The sequence below is a fragment of the Puma concolor genome, unplaced genomic scaffold (assembly GCF_028749965.1).
Source record: "Puma concolor isolate L17-30 unplaced genomic scaffold, mPumCon1.1.hap2 unalloc_scaffold_31, whole genome shotgun sequence".
Taxonomy (NCBI): Eukaryota; Metazoa; Chordata; class Mammalia; order Carnivora; family Felidae; genus Puma; species Puma concolor.
This window is the reverse complement of record NW_028240238.1, coordinates 291,577-308,027: the sequence shown is the minus strand read 5'-3', so window position 1 is coordinate 308,027 and position 16,451 is coordinate 291,577. Positions and strand designations below refer to the sequence as shown.

Sequence of the window (16,451 nt, the reverse complement as noted above, 5' to 3'; positions counted from 1 at the left end):
TCAAAGGTGATCTGTTTGAAATTCCGTTAAACCAGCAGCTACAGTCCCTCATCCCCAACAATGACGTGAGAAGCCTCATTTCTCATGTTATCCGGACTTTGAAAATGGACTGCTCCGAGACCCACATGCAGCTGGCCTGTGCCAAGCTCATCTCCAGAACAGGCCTCCTGATGAAGCTTCTCAGCGAGCAGCAAGAAGTAAAGGTGTCCAAGGCAGAGTGGGATACGGACCAATGGGAAAATGAGAACTATATCAGTGAGAGCACAGAAGTCCAGAGTGAACAGAGAGGGCAGGAGTCAAGGGAGGTGAGGATAAATCCCAAAATGTGGGGTCTCGACATTTAGGTGGTTTAGGACATGGACCCAAGCACAAGGACCAGGGGCTCCTAGTCCGGGTCTTGTCTTGGCCACATAATTTTGGCTAAGGCAGTGATCTGCCACTTTGCTCATTTAGGAAACAGTGCCGCTGTTCCCAGAGTAGACAAAAAGAGGACCTAACATACAAGATACATAAATTCTTGAAGAAAATGCTAATGATTAAGATTACATATCACATTAGATTTGGTATATTCCTTAAGAACCTATAAGCGATTCATCGGAAAGAATGGGGTTTTAGAGTCGTTAAAGAATAGTTAACTTTCATCCTATCTCTGTTTTCTAAAAACATTGTTCTTTCCCTTTTTTTAGCTCACAAAAGTTCCAGGCTATGGCTATAACAACAAACTCATCTTGGCAATATCTGTGACTGTAGTAGTGATGATTTTGATCATAGTTTTCTGTCTCATTGAGGTAAGGACAACAATTAATTCAGATTCCCAGACTATATTCCTTCTTTATAATAGATTCAGAACCCACAAACTGAAAATCAAAGCCACTTTCCCACCTATCACGACCTGATATCCCTCTTCAGTCTGGAGGAAGGAGATAGGCTTTGTCCTTTCATTGCAAAGTATATTCCAGGGATTTTAAAAGGAACCCCACTGCCGGGAGACATCTGTGGATTGTAACCAAGATAACAAGCCATTAGCTTGTTCTGAGACATTAGGTCTAAGAAGGCCACAGTTGACACGATAGTAAAATTTCTTCAACTCAAAAAAATTATGTCGATTCGATGCACTCACCAGTCATCCTCCTCCTACCACTGATTTCTTTCCTCGTTGGCTAAAATGATGAGAGAGAAATAGTCTTCACCTTCATGGAGCTATCAGTCATCTCGGAAGAAAGGGCATGGCTTAGAGATAAAAGTGTCATCTTGTTGATTAATTAGATGTACCTACAGCTCTCTCCTCCACTTCGCAAGGCATTGTGTAGACAGGTTCAGTTAAAACCCTGCAGCTAAAATCCTGCATCAGGCTACTCAAAGCTTGTCATAATTACAGTTGCCTATTCCTGGAGCTTGCCTGTTTACCTTTTATTCAATTATGTATGAATTGAATATATATTCAATATATTTATTCAAATATACATATGCTTATTATATATATATGTATATGTATATATATATATATGTATATATATATATATATATACATATATATATATTGCCATCTGTCATGGCAACCCTCCATTTCAGCCAAAGCAGCCCCCCACCATCCCCTAGTCAGACCATGCCCATTCCTACTTTTGTTGGTGACTTTGCCCACTTGAAATTCCTTTATTTCACTCTGCTGGTGGAAGTCCCATGAGCCTTCAAAAGCCAACTCGAGTTCATCTTTCTTCACAAAGCCTTCCCCGAATACTGTAATACTCCTGGACCTAGTCCTTCTGTGAGATTGTCACCATTTCTTAGGGTCTACAGTGACGCATTCCCCTCCCCTGATAACAAAAATATGCTAAACAGTTTGTTAAAAGGCAGCTCCTCAAGAGAGAAATATCAAGGTCATGGATCAGAGCAGAGATATGTAAGGCTTCCTGGTCTCTCAGACTCGAGTAAAGCCTGACTGGATGTATTAACTGCTAAGGAGAAACATGTCTGTCTTCTGGAGGGTTGGTCAGTAGTAAAGGCATAGAAATGGTGAGGAAGAGACCAACATGGGCAGTGCCCACCTAGCCTTGCCTAAGAGTAGAGATGGCACCTCAGGCAGCAGATGAGAGTCAGGCCCACCAGCCGGGCTGTGCCCGCGGGGCAGATGGATGGATCTAGCTACCTCAGTCCTTTCCATTAAACACTGGATTCAGCTAATTACTTTTCTTCCACTTCTCTTCTCACCAAATAGCCTTCTGATTATACTTCAGCGTGCCACAGAGGCCTGTCTCCACAGGAGGTAATGCCCAATCATGTAGACACAGATGCCCTATCTATGGAACGGATGTTTTCCTTATTGTCAAGTCTTGACCTGACATTCTGATTTTGATCAATCCTGTGACATTGGTGAGGTGATATTGCCTCCATGTAGAAAGAAGTGCGTTCTCTCTTGATGAGATCAGGGTCTGATTTCTCAGCCTAAGAGCCTAGGAACTAGCGTGGGGTCAGCTTACCATGACCTCTGGGAAGAGAAATCATTGGCCATTGTCCAGTCAGTACTCTGCATCTTGAGGTGGCCTGCAGCCTTTTGCTTTTGGGGAAGTTCTATAAACTCCTATTGCTGTTTTAAATTCCTATGTGGTTTAACCTTGTGTGTATATTTTTTTATGTGGTTTCATTATTTCCTCTCCCTACTTAGATGATACACTTTTTGAGGTCAGAGACCATGCAGTTTTTTTCCTGTAGTGGACAATAATGATGTTCAAAGGAAGAGATGAGGCATTGTGTCAATTTCACAAGGAGAAATAATGCAACCTAATATTTATGTGAAGTAGCCTACAGAGTCCAGCAATAGACAGATCCGTGGGTGACTAGGACTTTTGAAATGTTACCTTTTAGAGGCGCCTGGGTGGCTCAGTTGGTTAAGCGTCCTACTTTGGCTCAGGTCATAATTTCATGGTTCAGGAGTTCGAGCCCTGTGTTGGGCTCTGTGCTGACAGCTCAGAACCTGGAGCCTGCTCTGGATTCTGTGTGTGTCTCTCTCTCTCTTTGCCCCTCTCTCACTCTTACTCTCTCTCTCTGTCACTCTCAAAAATAAATAAACATTGAAATGTTACCTTTTAGTATTCAAATCAGTGGACGAAAATAAATAAGTGGTAGTAGAACAACTGCTTAATTATTTGGGAGGAAAATAACAACAGATCCCTATTTCTCACCTTAAAAAAACATATTTCAGTCAATGTAAAAAAAGAGAAACAAGAACCCGCCCAAGTATTAGAAGAAAATAGAATCAATACTTTTATGATCTTGTGGTGAGAAAAAGCTTTGTGACCTGATACCACATGCAGAAACATTTGATAGATTTGATCGTCTTGTCTGATTTATGCTTGGAATAAACCAGACATCTGATTTAATCCCCACAGTCCTGTGAGGATGATATCACCATCCTTCTTTCATACATAGAAGGGGATCAGCTTAAGGCCCCTGTGGCAAAACCCAAAGCAGAACCCAGCTGTGCCTGCAGTCAGCCTGTCTCCTATCCCACGGTTCCGTCTCCTTCACGATAAAAACACTGACAAATATTTGAAACATTGAAATTCAGTGAAAGCCCTTGAAAGGATGAATATATCTCATATGAAGAGAGTTTTATAAATCAACAGGAAGAGGACAAACAATCCAGGGGATCAAGGGGGCAAGGACTACGATGAACAGGAGGGTGTGGACAGTCCGTCACCATATCTGCCTCATGGCTTATGGGACATGGGTCTTGTTAACAAGGCCTTTTCGCCTCATGGTATAAAAACAGTCTCTGATATTTTCTTCTGTACTCTTATAATATTTGTTGTGATTTATTTATTTTTAATCTGTATGGAATCTGTGTGGTGTTTTGGTACGGTCGAGGTAGGGGATCTAACTTTTTTCCCTTACGTAAAGATCCAGTTACTTTAAAATCTTTTATTGAATGGTTCATTCTTTCTTCATGGATCTAAAATACTATTTTTATCTGGACTCTATTCTATCAATCTGGTTTTCTTTTCCTGTATCAGTATCACGCTACATACTTAACTGCAGTTGCTCCGTAAGAACGTATTTTAATGTCTGCTCTGTGATCTTCTTTTTCATACAGTTTGTAGCTATGCTTGCACATTTTCTCTACCAAATGTCAGCTGGCCAGTTTTTGTTTAAAAAACTGTCTTGGGATTTGAATGGGATTGCCTTGACTTTGTAGGTTAATTTGAAGGGAACTGACATCTTTACACTATTCTGGGAAAATAGTGTCTCACATCATGTATTCGTTTCTTCTTAATGTCCTTCAGAAGAGCTTTAGTGTTTTCATCTCATAGGTCTTACCCATTCTTTGCTAAGTTTATTCCTAGGTACTTTATGCCTTTTTATTGATCATTGTAAATGGGATAATTCTTCCGTTTTTTGATTAATTATTTATGGAACATAGGAAAGTCATTGAGGTTTACATGTTGATCTCTTGATTTTATATCTAGCCATCTTACTGAATTCTCATATTTCTTCCAATAAAATTTTAGTTGATTCTCTTGGGCCTTTTAGTTTGTCTGTAATTTCGTATGCAAATACGTCTTAGTTCTTCCTTTCCACCACTCCATTTTTTCCCAGTGCATCAGTTAGGACCTCCTCAACACCAATGAATAGAAGCAGTGATAACACACATCCTACTCTTGTCCTTGACTTTAAAACAGTGCTGCTGTTTAGGTTTCTGGTAGACACTTTTCTTTTCCTCCTCCCAAGAATTTTTATTAGGAATTATCTGTCGAATGTTATCTGAGACAGTCAGTAAAACGTATTACCAGCTGCACACAAGTTAGGTGTTATTGAAGAGTCAAAGGACTATTAAACAAATTCCTGTCCTAGGAAAAGTTATCCTCTCACTGGGTAGAGAAGACCTAAAATGCAAAGGAATGAATAAAGATTTGGAGGGAGTGGTTATTGTGATGGGTAACTGTGATCATGTTTTCTTCCAAAACAGATTTGTTATCATAGAGCAGCAGCCAAGGAAGGTAAAGAAGGAAGCTCAAGGTAAATATTAGTCTGGCAATCGTTAAAGTAGAATTTTAGAACTAGATTTTCAAACTCATCTATTTCAATCCCCTTGTTTTACAGCCAGGAAATCACCAAAGGCAGAAAGAATACATATTTGGCCTAATGCTTTACCTGGATCCAGCAAAGTTAGCTGCCCAGCCAAACCCGAGTTAGAATGGGACTGGCACAGAGCACCTGCTCACTAGAAAGATCGTGGGGGGACGGGGGTGGAAATGTTCAGACCCGTTGCTGCTGGCGGTGGGCATCGGGCCTGGCCACAGACCTTCTCAGAGGCTCTGGAGAAGGGATAGGGAGGGCCAAAAGTCGTGGGGTGAAGGGGCTAGTCTTCAAGCATGATGGAAGGTGGAATACATGAGTCCGTCCTATAGAGTGGGGGGGAGACTTCCTTCTTCCTCCTTCTGGTTTTCGAGGCCCCGCTCTCCATTCCCTTTATCCAGACCCAATAGAATTTGAACTGGGAGAGACCTTAGATAATCATTTATCTCTTCCTTTTATAATAATGAGATGGAGAAGGAGAAAAGGAAGATGTCTTGCCGGACGGTTGTATCACTAGTACCACTAGAACCAGAAAGAAGATGGTTCCTTTCCAGTTGGGCACGTCTCTGACTACACTGTTCTTGGGCTGTGAACTGCATTTTATGTCACAACTCAGTGCACACATACCGTATAGACATAAGTCCCTTCTAAAACAAACTTACCATACACTCTGATTCTTTCTGTTCTGTTTGAGTTTATTATTTATTTGGGGGGGGGGAGCAGAGAGAGGGAGAGAGAGAGAGAGAGAGGGAGAGAGAATCCCAAGCAGGTTCTACACTATCAGCACAGAGCCAGACACAGGGCTCAATGTCACAATCTGTGAGATCATCACTTGAGGCAAAATCAAGACTTGGGCTGCTCACCTGACTGAGCCACCCAGGTACCCCCTATTCCGTTTGTATGCAAAAAGAGTATTTTGTGTTTTAGCGCTAGCCGTGTGTTTTAAGGTGATTTCACGACCCACTCCCTCATCTGCCTGCAGTGTGACAGTCAGTGAGCTAGATAACTGCTGGTTGGACTCAGGCATTCACTCGGTGCGATTCATCTCGTAAGGTAAAGCAGCTAGGAAAATGGAAAACCTCCCCACCCGCCAGCAAATGATGCCTGGGAGGCTAAGCCTGGCGGGGACGGATGTAAAATGCTTCTGGAGAGAGTTAGGTGCTTCTGCCGTGTGGTCACCCAGTTTGTTGACTGCACAAGGGCACTTGGCCAAGGGCCAGAAGGGGAGCAGGGTGAAAATCCTGCCTATACTTCATGTCAAGTTACATACAAAGGTCTCCCAGGGACACTGTGGGGCCATTATGGACAGACACAGGACAATTCTGAAAGCCCAGCATGTATGGAATTATTTCTGAGATCCCAGGTCTGTGTTGATTTTGCTTGCTAATAAGACTGGAGAAATACATTGTGAGAGGCATGGAAAATGGTACGAATCACTAATTGTCTGTGTGTGTGTTTCCTTCAAGGGGCTTCTTTGGATCTCTGCTGCGTAAGAGATGCTCAAAGGAAAGTGACAGTCAGGTAAATCTGAGGAGGATAAAGTACCGTGGCTGGAGAAGGCAGGGGAAACGGACCTAACATTGTCCTTTCTGTTTTCTAGGAGGGCTTTTTCTGGAGAAGGCGGCCACTTTGGCTTAGGGACATGTACAGACCTCTCAATGCCACACGCAAGAAAAACATGGCACAGAAGCTACACGACAAGGATTCTTCTCATTAAGATGAGATTTTCCACATGGAACTAGGGTACGTGATTGGGGAAGATTTTCTCTAAAATGAGGCAATTATGAAGAGTTGAATTGTTCCTTTCGAGAGTCAAAGCCTTGGCATTCTTCTCCTTTTCCCAGGGAGCCTGGCAAAGCCACAGCAGAGAAGGCCACAGATTCCACTACTGAAGAGCTGGGTGACGAGAGTGAGACACTATGTGAGGTTGTCACAGAGTGAACGCCGTCCTGCCTCAGGCCACCTACAAAGTTTACTTTCCGATACTCGCTTCTCAGCATTGCTTATAAAATACTTTTTCTTCTCATATTGAAATGTATAAATCCATAACCAATTCTAGCCACGTGGTAAGGAAGTAAAACGTAAACAGTTCAGAATTTATCTACAGACAACAGGGGCCACGGGCGAGAGAAGCAGGACTGAAGCCAGAGTCCCTCGTGGTAGCCAGGATTTCCGCAAGACACAAATGGGCAAAGTAGGGTGAATGGGGCGTCTTTCCCTCATTTCCCTGATACAGTCAGTCTCTGGAAACCGGACAACGTATCTTCAAGGGGCTTAGACTATTAAGTTCATTCACAGCTTATTCTGGTGCTCTCTCCCCTGGCTCACCAAATACCAGTTACTCACAACGCGCTTGACCCCCTGCCCGTAGAGGATCATCTCTTTCTGGCCCCTCCGTGAGGTCTTTGGGGTTGCCAGAGTATTTGGATCGCTGAGCCTACCTCCACTGTCGGGCTGAGGCCTGTCTGTCTTCCCAAGAGCTCAAACTCAGACACAAAATGTGTAGCGGGAAGTAGGGTGTTCCTCAACCTTACAAGCTAGTAGACAATTCCCATTGGGTTTTTGTGTTTGTTTTCTTTAAAAAAAAAAAAAGTCCCCACCCTCAGAGAGCTAGCAGGGAGATGCTGGAGGGTTAGAGTAAAGAATGTGTGAGAGCAGTAATCACCCAGGACTGCCCTGCTCAGGCCTTTATTTCAGAAAACTTATTGGTGGGGGCACTTCCTGTTCACCTGTACCACACTAGCCTCTGCTGACCCCACTGAGGGTCGGATGCGTGCGGCTGGGCTCTCTCCAGTTCAGCCCAGCACCGCACCTACCACTGCTTTCCTACCCAGCTCGGATCAGGGCTGCACGATTCCAAGAGATAATGCAGCACAACGTGCAGAAGACGCAAACATCCCTCCACTTCTGCAGAGGAGGGCGTTAACCAGTCACATTTGGGATGTTGGGAGGAGTCGGGGTGCCTGGGTGGCTCCGTCCGTTGAGCATCCGACTTTGGCTCAGGTCATGACCTCATGGTGTGGGAGTTTGAGCCCTGCATTGGGCTCTCTGCTGTCAGCACAGAGCCCACTTCAGATCCTCCGTCTCCCTTTCTCTCTGTCCCTCCCCCCAGCTCACACACTGTCTCTCAAAAATAGATAAACATTAAAAATAATGAAGTCATCTATACTTTCTGAGTAAATGAATGACAGATTTTAGAAAAAGGACGTCAGAGTCAAAATACAGTAGTGAATAAAAGAAATCCTGAATGAACAAGGTTTGATCATCTCTTTTCTTAATGTCTGTTTATTTTGAAAGAGAGCAAGGGGGGAGGGGCAGAGAGAGAGGGAGAGAAAGAGCCCCAAGCGGGCTCCGTGCTCAGTGTGGAACCCGATGCGAGGGACTCGATCTTACGACCGTGAGATCACAGCCTGAGCTGAAATCAAGAGTCGGATGCTTAACCGACTGAGCCACCCAGGCGCCCCTGACAATCTCTTTACATGCCCCCAAATAAATGCTGGTGGCTTAGCGATAGGTGATGGAATATGGCACCAACCGCTGGCCACCAACAGAGTCCCCCGAGGGGACAGTAGGACTGGGGCACAGCCCAGCAGATTTGGCAGGGTTGGTAGGAACGGTTCCAAGCGGAGTGATTGGCCCATCAGTGCCTCTTCGGCTCTATTAGTTTGCTGCTGCTGGGCAAGGACACCTGTTCTCCGGGTGCCTGTTCCCGTTCCCCCAGCGTTTTAGTGAGAATGGCCCCCAAGTGTCTGTCTCGGTGTGGTGACTTCAGTGAGCCAACAAATAACTGTGTTGAAAGCACAAGACTAGAGAGTAACAGTAATCAGAAGCAGCGGCAGCAGCTAGTTCACTATTTGCTTACTTGGTGTCAAGGCCTGGGTTGGGCGTGTTGCAGTCTTAATTTCGCCCAACAGTCCGTGAAAACATACTTTATTATCCCCATCTGGCAGATAAGGGGACAGGGCTTAAAGGATGTAGGTAACCTGTTCAGGTGCCCAAAGCCGCAAATCCAAAACTGCCAGGTAGGGGTTTAATCCAGGCCGGTTAACTCCAAAGCCTGCTGACGGTTATACTGCCCTGCTGCAGGGTGCAGGGGTACAGAGACGTCTAAGCCATGGTTACCATCAAAGAATCAATAATTAGAACGATGAGGATGGTGGCAGCTACTGTTTGTTGAGCACCTGCTTTGAGCCAGGCGCAGTACCAGGCCCTGTAGTCACTCTTAGGTCACAAGGGCAGAAACTCCTCATGCCAGCCCAAACTCCTTAATGAGCTGGGTGGAGCGGGGGCTGGTGGTGACTTTTTGAATAAGAGAGGTGGACACAGAGACAGAGCTGACGAGAAACCAAGAAGACCCATCTGTGCATCGTTGGGCTTCCCAAAGTGTGGGCCGGGATTCCAGGCAACTCCATTCTCCTGTTTTGGAATATTTCCATTAGCGCAAATGTGGTTCATAGAGTGAAGCTTAGACAATGTTGTTTCTATAACACTACCTCAAATTTGCACAATACTTATTAGTCTCAAATGCTACCCTGCCATATTTCTTTTAATTTTTTTTTTTAATTTTTTTTTCAACGTTTATTTATTTTTGGGACAGAGAGAGACAGAGCATGAACGGGGGAGGGGCAGAGAGAGGGAGACACAGAATCGGAAACAGGCTCCAGGCTCTGAGCCATCAGCCCAGAGCCCGACGCGGGGCTCGAACTCACGGACCGCGAGATCGTGACCTGGCTGAAGTCGGACGCCCAACCGACTGCGCCACCCAGGCGCCCCTCTTTTAATTTTTTTAATGTTTATTTTTGAGAGAAAGAGAGAGAGAGCGTGCGGGCAGAGAGAGAGGGAGACACAGAATGTGAAGCAGGCTCCAGGCTCTGAGCTGTCAGCACAGAGCCCGATGCGGGGCTCGAACCCATGAACCACGAGATTATGACCCTCTCTGCCACTCCTCCACTCGCACTCTATGTCTCTGTCTCTTGCTCTCTCCAAAATAAACATTTAAAAAAATTTTTTTAAAACAACAATAAGCATTTATTCCTCAAAAAACATCTTTTTTAATGTTTATTTTGAAGAGAGAACAAGAGAGAGAGTACAAGCAGGGGAGGGGCAGAGAGGGAGACATAGGATCTGAAGCAGGCTCCAGGCTCTGAGCTGTCAGCACAGAGCCCAATGCGGGGCCCGAAGCCATGAATGGTGAGACCATGACCTGAGCCAAAGTCAGACGCTCAACCAACTGAGCCACCCAGGCTCCCCATTCCTCAAAAGTTTTGAGTCAAAATTTCGGGAATAGCTTGGGCACTTCTGCCCCTGGGTCTTTGGTGAGATTCTCAAGATACCACAGGGCTGCAGTCACCTGAAGGCTTGACTGAGTCGGAAGGGTCCACTTCCAAGGTGGTTCACTCACTTAACATGGCTGTCAAGGGGGTTGGAGGGAGGCCTCAGATCCTTGCCATATGAGCCTGCCCACATGCTGTTTGACTGAATGTCCTCACAGCATGATGGCTGGGTACCTCCAGAGTGAGTGAGCTGAGAAAGAGAGACAGAAATGACAGAAGGTAGCCTTCCTATGACCTCACCTCAGACGGCACAGAGCAGCATTTAGCAGTGACTTAGTCACTAAATCCAGTTCCCATTCAAGGGGTGGGAATTTAGACCCCACCTTTTAAAGAGAGAAGAGTCGGGGTGCCTGGGTGGCTCAGTTGGTTAAGCGTCTGGCTTCAACTCAGGTCACCATCTCGCGGTCCATGAGTTCGAGCCCTGCGTCAGGCTCTGGGCTGATGGCTCAGAGCCTGGAGCCTGCTTCGGATTCTGTGTCGCCCTCTCTCTCTGCCCCTCCCCCATTCATGCTCTGTCTCTGTCTCAAAAATAAATAAACGTTAAAAAAAAATAAAAATAAAGAGAGAAGAGTCAAAGAATTTGTGAACATATTTTATTTTTTTCCAGCACTCATTCAGTAGATCTTTTTTTTTTCAATATATGAAATTTATTGTCAAATTGGTTTCCATACAACACCCAGTGCTCATCCCAAAAGGTGCCCTCCTCGATACCCATCACCCACCCTCCCCTCCCTCCCATTCCTCTTCTGCTCCTGGTCACCCCCTATGTGGCCATCTTTCCATCATTCATCTTTCGAAGCCAAGTTCAAACAGCAGCCCTCCCCGAGAAGCCCCTCCCAACATTCTATATTCCTTCCACAATTATTAACTGAGCACTTACTATGTACCGGGAACTGTTTTAGGGGCTGGGGACAGAGACATCAACAAAGCCCCTTCCTTCACAGTGTTCGCATTCTAGGGGGAGAGGCGAGTCCCAAACACACACACAAACATATGAAGCACTTCCTGGTGGTGATAAATGTTATGCAGCAGAATAAAGCCAGGGGAGTGAGAGGTAACCTTGTCCTTGAAGGGGAAGTCAAGGAATACCTCTCTGAGGCGGTGACATTGAGCAGCACTGAATGAGGCAAAGGACCGGGTCACCCAAATGTCCGGGGAAGAGCATTCCAGGCAGAGGGAGCAGGCAGTGCAAAGGCTTCGTCCTCCTCCATGGTGGGGCTAGCTTCCTTCTGCCCAGATTTTGCACACACCTGTCTTGTGCTGTCCTTCTCGTTTTATCTTGTCTTACGGTCCTTTAAGGTGTGCGTCTTCATTCTTGTACTATAGGCCCTCTGAAGGCACCAGCTGCCTTTGACCCAGCTAAATGTCCCTCACTGGGTTTTGCACGGGTCACGGCACACAGCAGGCGATCATCAAGTGCAGGAGACGCGGATGGACAGCGGGATGATGAGCGGTTGTACTGAGGGCCAGGTGGATGGACCGAAGGGCGAGGGGAGAAGCTAATGGGTGCTTCCAGCCAGCTTGCCCCATCTAGCCTCTTAGGCCTTGTTCCTTTCTTCTGCTTCCCCGTCTCCCTTTCTCCTCCGTATCCTTTGTCCCTCAGTTCAGAGCCCTCTAAAAACTTCTTCTCCCTGTTCTAAGGGCTGTGCCTGGCTTTTGTGGAGAGCAACTGCAACCTATCAAAGGTAAATGAAAATGCAGACGGCAGCTTCGACTATGGCATCTTCCAGATCAACAGCCACTACTGGCGCAGTGACTACAAGAGTCACTCGGAAAACATGTGCCACGAGGACTGCAAAGGTCTGGCCGGGGTCTCAGGGTGGGAGAGGTGAGAGGATGAGTGGGGTCTACTCTCAGGACTTCTCTTCCCACTCCAAGCCTGGGAATGCACCCAGAGGGATGGCCCGAGGAGTCCAGGAATGCCTTTGCTGAGCAGAGGATTAGACTAGTGGCTACGATGCCCCTCCGGTTAGGAGATTCTCCGGGGTGCAGGCTCCAGAAAGGCTCTGCACACCCAGTAGCAGAGGACAGCAGCGGCCAACCTTTATCGAGAGTGTGTTCTATACTAAGCACGTCCCATGCCAGCTTCTCATGCGGTGGAAACTATTATGATCCCCGCTTCACAGACGAGCAAACTGAGGCTCATAGAACCAGTGCTGAATGCCAGACTGGTGGCCCTGAAGGCTCAGCTCTAACCATCAAGTGCTGACTTTGTTTGGTTAAAGGCCTGGTTGATTGGAGGCCAAGGACAAACTCCCCACCTCAGAGCCACTCCTGGAGGCTCCACAGGTCCATGACTTTGCCCCTTACTCCCTCTTTGGTACTCTGATCGACATCCCTGCACTCTTCACCTGAAGAGCCTCTCTCATTAGGCAAGGTTTACCTTGGCCTCTGTGCTGCCTGTTTTGACATTTCCTTTCCCTAGAAACCCTCAAACGTGGCGTGAACCAGCATGTACCCTAGCTAGGATGTGTGGTGGTAAACATACATTTACTCCTGCCCCTCCTGCCCCCACCCCTAGCCACTCTTGACCTCTAGCAGCCATTGTAGGGATATCTCAGTGGGCCTCTGGGAGGGAGCCCTTGCCTAATCTGGAAGGACTCAGCCCCTGGGGGGCAGGGAGAGCCAGTGTCTGCCTCAGTCTCTGGGACTGTCCTCTGTGTTCTCACGGGTATTCTCTGTCTCCCCTTCAGAACTGCTGAGCCCCGATCTTCTCTCAACCATCAACTGTGTGAAAAAGATTGTGTCTGGACCAGGGGGAATGAAGAACTGGTGAGGAGGTCACTGTGGGACTAAGTTAGCAGGCAGAGCCCCAAGAAGGATGTAGTGACAGGAGGGGACAGGAGGCAAGGACTCGACCCCTTCTAACCATCTAGAAAAACGTGGGAGAGCGGCGGGGCTCGGAAATGGGACTTATAAGACTTGGGATCTGGGTCTTTCTCTGATGTTGTATTAAAACCGTTTTGGACACAGTAGCAAAGCAACTTGAGTTAGCTGAGCGAGATGGCTTCGGAGGGGACAAGGTGTCTCACCGAGCTTACCCAAGGGGTCTCTTCTCGGGAAGAGAACGGAGGCGGAGCTGGGAACTGTCAGTGTGGCTTTCCTGACAAGTTTCTGCCTCCTCGTGTATTTCCTTCACTACTTTCTTTGTAGAGCAGTATATTCTGCTCCACATTCCAGAGGACAGATCGTGGCTGCCCCCAAGCTAACGGGCTAATGTTCTGAGCAGTCAGGGAGGCTGGCTAGTCTCAGCCCCGGAGTCCAAGGGGCTGGGATAGAGAATCTGATTGGCTCAGCTTGGACCCATCATCCCCGAGTGGTTCAATGAGCTGTAAGTGTGGGAGCAGTTAAGCAGTACCATCATGCTGGCCACGGGTGGGGGATGGGGCTGGCCCTCTCCATAATTCGCAGCAACATTTTCTATAAAAGGTGCGTAGCTCCTCAGCTGAGCAAATACCCCCAAAGCTGTCAGCTTCCCAATGGTAGACAGTGCAATGGTTGCTTCACTTTTCTGAGCTTCAGATTGGAGATAGATGATAGATAGATAGATAGATAGATAGATAGATAAGTTGCCTCTACAGGTGCCTGTGAGGATGGAGGGGGTTAAGTGCCTTGTCTACTCTAGGAACACCATGCGGAAGAGACGCTGACGGCTATTAGGGATGACCCTCTCTGGAGGGAGAGTCGATAGTTGCCCCTGAGATTGACGGATTGGTTATGTATGTACGTATGTATGTATGTATGTATGTATGTATGTATGTATTTATCTTTCTGTGTGTTTAGTGACTCTCAGCCTTGTAAAATGGTGCGCTCCCCCTTCGGGGCCAGAGGAGGATTTGAAAACATGGGAGCATACTGGACGGGGGGAGGAGCCAAACACCACAGAGAAGAGAAATTTAAAGGAAGGCTCAGAGGGGCCACAGGGGGACAGACCAGAGAGCGAACAATGAAGGGGGTTCTGTGCATTGCCGTGCTGTGCTGTGCTGTGCGTTCACTAAGTGCTGGGTCATGGATGTGGAGAAGGAGCTACTAAGTAGGAAGCAAGAACCCAGCCTTCTTCTCTCCACAGGGTGGCATGGAGGTTGCACTGTGCGGGCAGGCCACTCTCCTACTGGATGACGGGGTGTCACAAGGAATGAGACAGGCGTGGAGCCATTCCAGCGTTCCTCTTCTCGCCTGGGGATCCTTCATGCCTTCTTCCTCTTGCCTCCACTTCACGTTATTTTCTTTCCTTCCCATGTTCAAAAAGGACTGACCAGAGCCCCAGGAATAAATGGTTTTCTAGGGCTTTCTCCTTGTACCCATCCAGGCCCAGGCCCCTGGTTCCTGACTGTCATTCGCAAACCAAGAGAGGACCACAGTGAAGAAGTTGTTATATCTGGGGAATTGTTAAAGCATTCCTTGTGCAAAGAATGTGTTGATTTATTCATTTTTAATTCCAGATATCTTCGAGTACCTAGTATGGCAGGAGGGTGGTAGGTACTAGAAGAAGCAAGGTAAATCATAACTATTGTTCTTGAGGTGTTCACCATCTGCCTGGAGAGGCAGAGACATACACGAATACTGGCTACAGCGAATGAGTGGATACATACAATGAATACATGGTGCTGATGTGGAGTTGAACCTGCAAAATGACAACGCAAAGACAGAAAAGGGGCAGTTGGAGGAATGTTCTACCCATGGCTACAATCGGAACTGCCTGAATAAACTGTCCCACCTGGGCCACTGCTGTCCCTACTTCTGAGCCTTAACTACTTCAGCTCTGAAGTGAGAGATTTGACATTTGAGTGGTTCCCAGACTTTTGGATTTCACAGACCTTTCTCAAAGGTTACTTTGTTTGGCCTCACAAAGGAAACACTATGGGACAAGGGTTTCTGAGGAGGCAGAGGCCTCCGGGTGCTGCCAGACCTCTGTGGCGTCTGCCTTTCCCTGTTCGGGAGCCACCACTGAAAGCTGCTTGTAGTAGACACTGTGGGGCCCCTCCAGCTGCTGTTAGGGCTGCTGATAATGGCTCACAGCTGCCCCTTCCTTGGAATTATCTTCAGCTGACAGGAGCCGTCTTGCCCTCAGACCTTGGCCAATGACTGGTGGACAAAGGTTACACAAGACCATTCCCTTTGCCTCCGGGTGGAGCGGGCTCTACTCTCCAGATATTTGGAGCTGGGGCAGCTGACCTTATGTTTACCATCCAGAAAGAAGCAGACATCTCTTTCCAAGGCAGCGAAGGTGTGTCTGAGTCTTGAATACCAGTGTATTCAAGTATAATCCAAGTATAATTCAAGTGTATTACTAGAGGATGGTGCTAGGATCACTGGCAGAGAGACTCATTGACCAAGGGCCGCTAGTCAGACCCACTGGGGTCCCTGGGGAGCAGAAGATGCCAGCTAGTGTCTGTTTGAGCCTATGCACCTCGCTCTCCTCCACCATCTTGGGGCCCATCCGCTCACACAGTGACATGATTTTCAGACCCGTTGAGGTTACTTCCCCTTGGCTCCCTGCCTTTCCTCTGATTAACAGTCAGATTTTTATTATTCATCCACTTCTTCCCGATTTGGAATCCTTGAGAATGAGTCACCTTTTCTTCTGAGTTTGGGAGAGCCAAGTTTTCAAGCCTTGTTAAGTGATTAGGGGGATGTAGCACTGAGAGTTAACACCTGCATTTAACCAATCTACCCCCCACCCCGATCTCTCTCTCCCATTCCTACATTCATGCAGTAAAGTGAGTAGGTCTTTCCTACTAGGGCTGATGGCTCTCTGCAGTACTGTGATAATACAACACAGGGCACATGCTGGTGAATGTGTGTGTGGTTCCCAGGATTTTTTGTTCTTTTTTAATGTTTATTTACTTATTTTGTGTGTGTGAGAGAGAGAGAGGGAGAGAGAGAATCCCAAGCAGGCTCCAGGCTGTCAGCCCAGAGCCTGACGCAGGGCTTGACCTCACTAACCAAACCATGAGATCATGACCTGAGCTGAAATCAAGAGTCAGATGCTCAACCAACTGAGCCACCAGGCACCCTACCCAGGAACTTAACTAGGACATAAGC

At 47.0% G+C, this 16,451-nt stretch overlaps 2 protein-coding genes across 2 annotated transcripts in view; both read left to right on the top strand.

Moving 5' to 3' along the window:
- LOC147571290 (uncharacterized) overlaps nt 1–11,760 on the top strand; it is a 46,713-nt gene extending 34,953 nt beyond the window's left edge. Inside the window, 6 exon segments of the mRNA XM_086696456.1 lie at nt 1–305; nt 687–788; nt 4,964–5,013; nt 6,540–6,594; nt 6,674–6,816; nt 11,733–11,760. Of these exon segments, the coding sequence (XP_086552582.1) occupies nt 1–305; nt 687–788; nt 4,964–5,013; nt 6,540–6,594; nt 6,674–6,816; nt 11,733–11,760 (683 nt within the window).
- A 77-nt stretch (nt 11,761–11,837) lies between these two features.
- On the top strand, nt 11,838–15,143 carry LOC147571289 (lysozyme-like protein 6). The gene is made up of 4 exons (XM_086696455.1): nt 11,838–11,892; nt 12,048–12,206; nt 13,100–13,178; nt 14,476–15,143. Exons 1-4 carry the CDS (start codon nt 11,838–11,840, stop codon nt 14,543–14,545), a joined length of 363 nt encoding a protein of 120 aa, XP_086552581.1. The 3' UTR covers nt 14,546–15,143.
- Nucleotides 15,144–16,451: the final 1,308 nt, after the last annotated feature.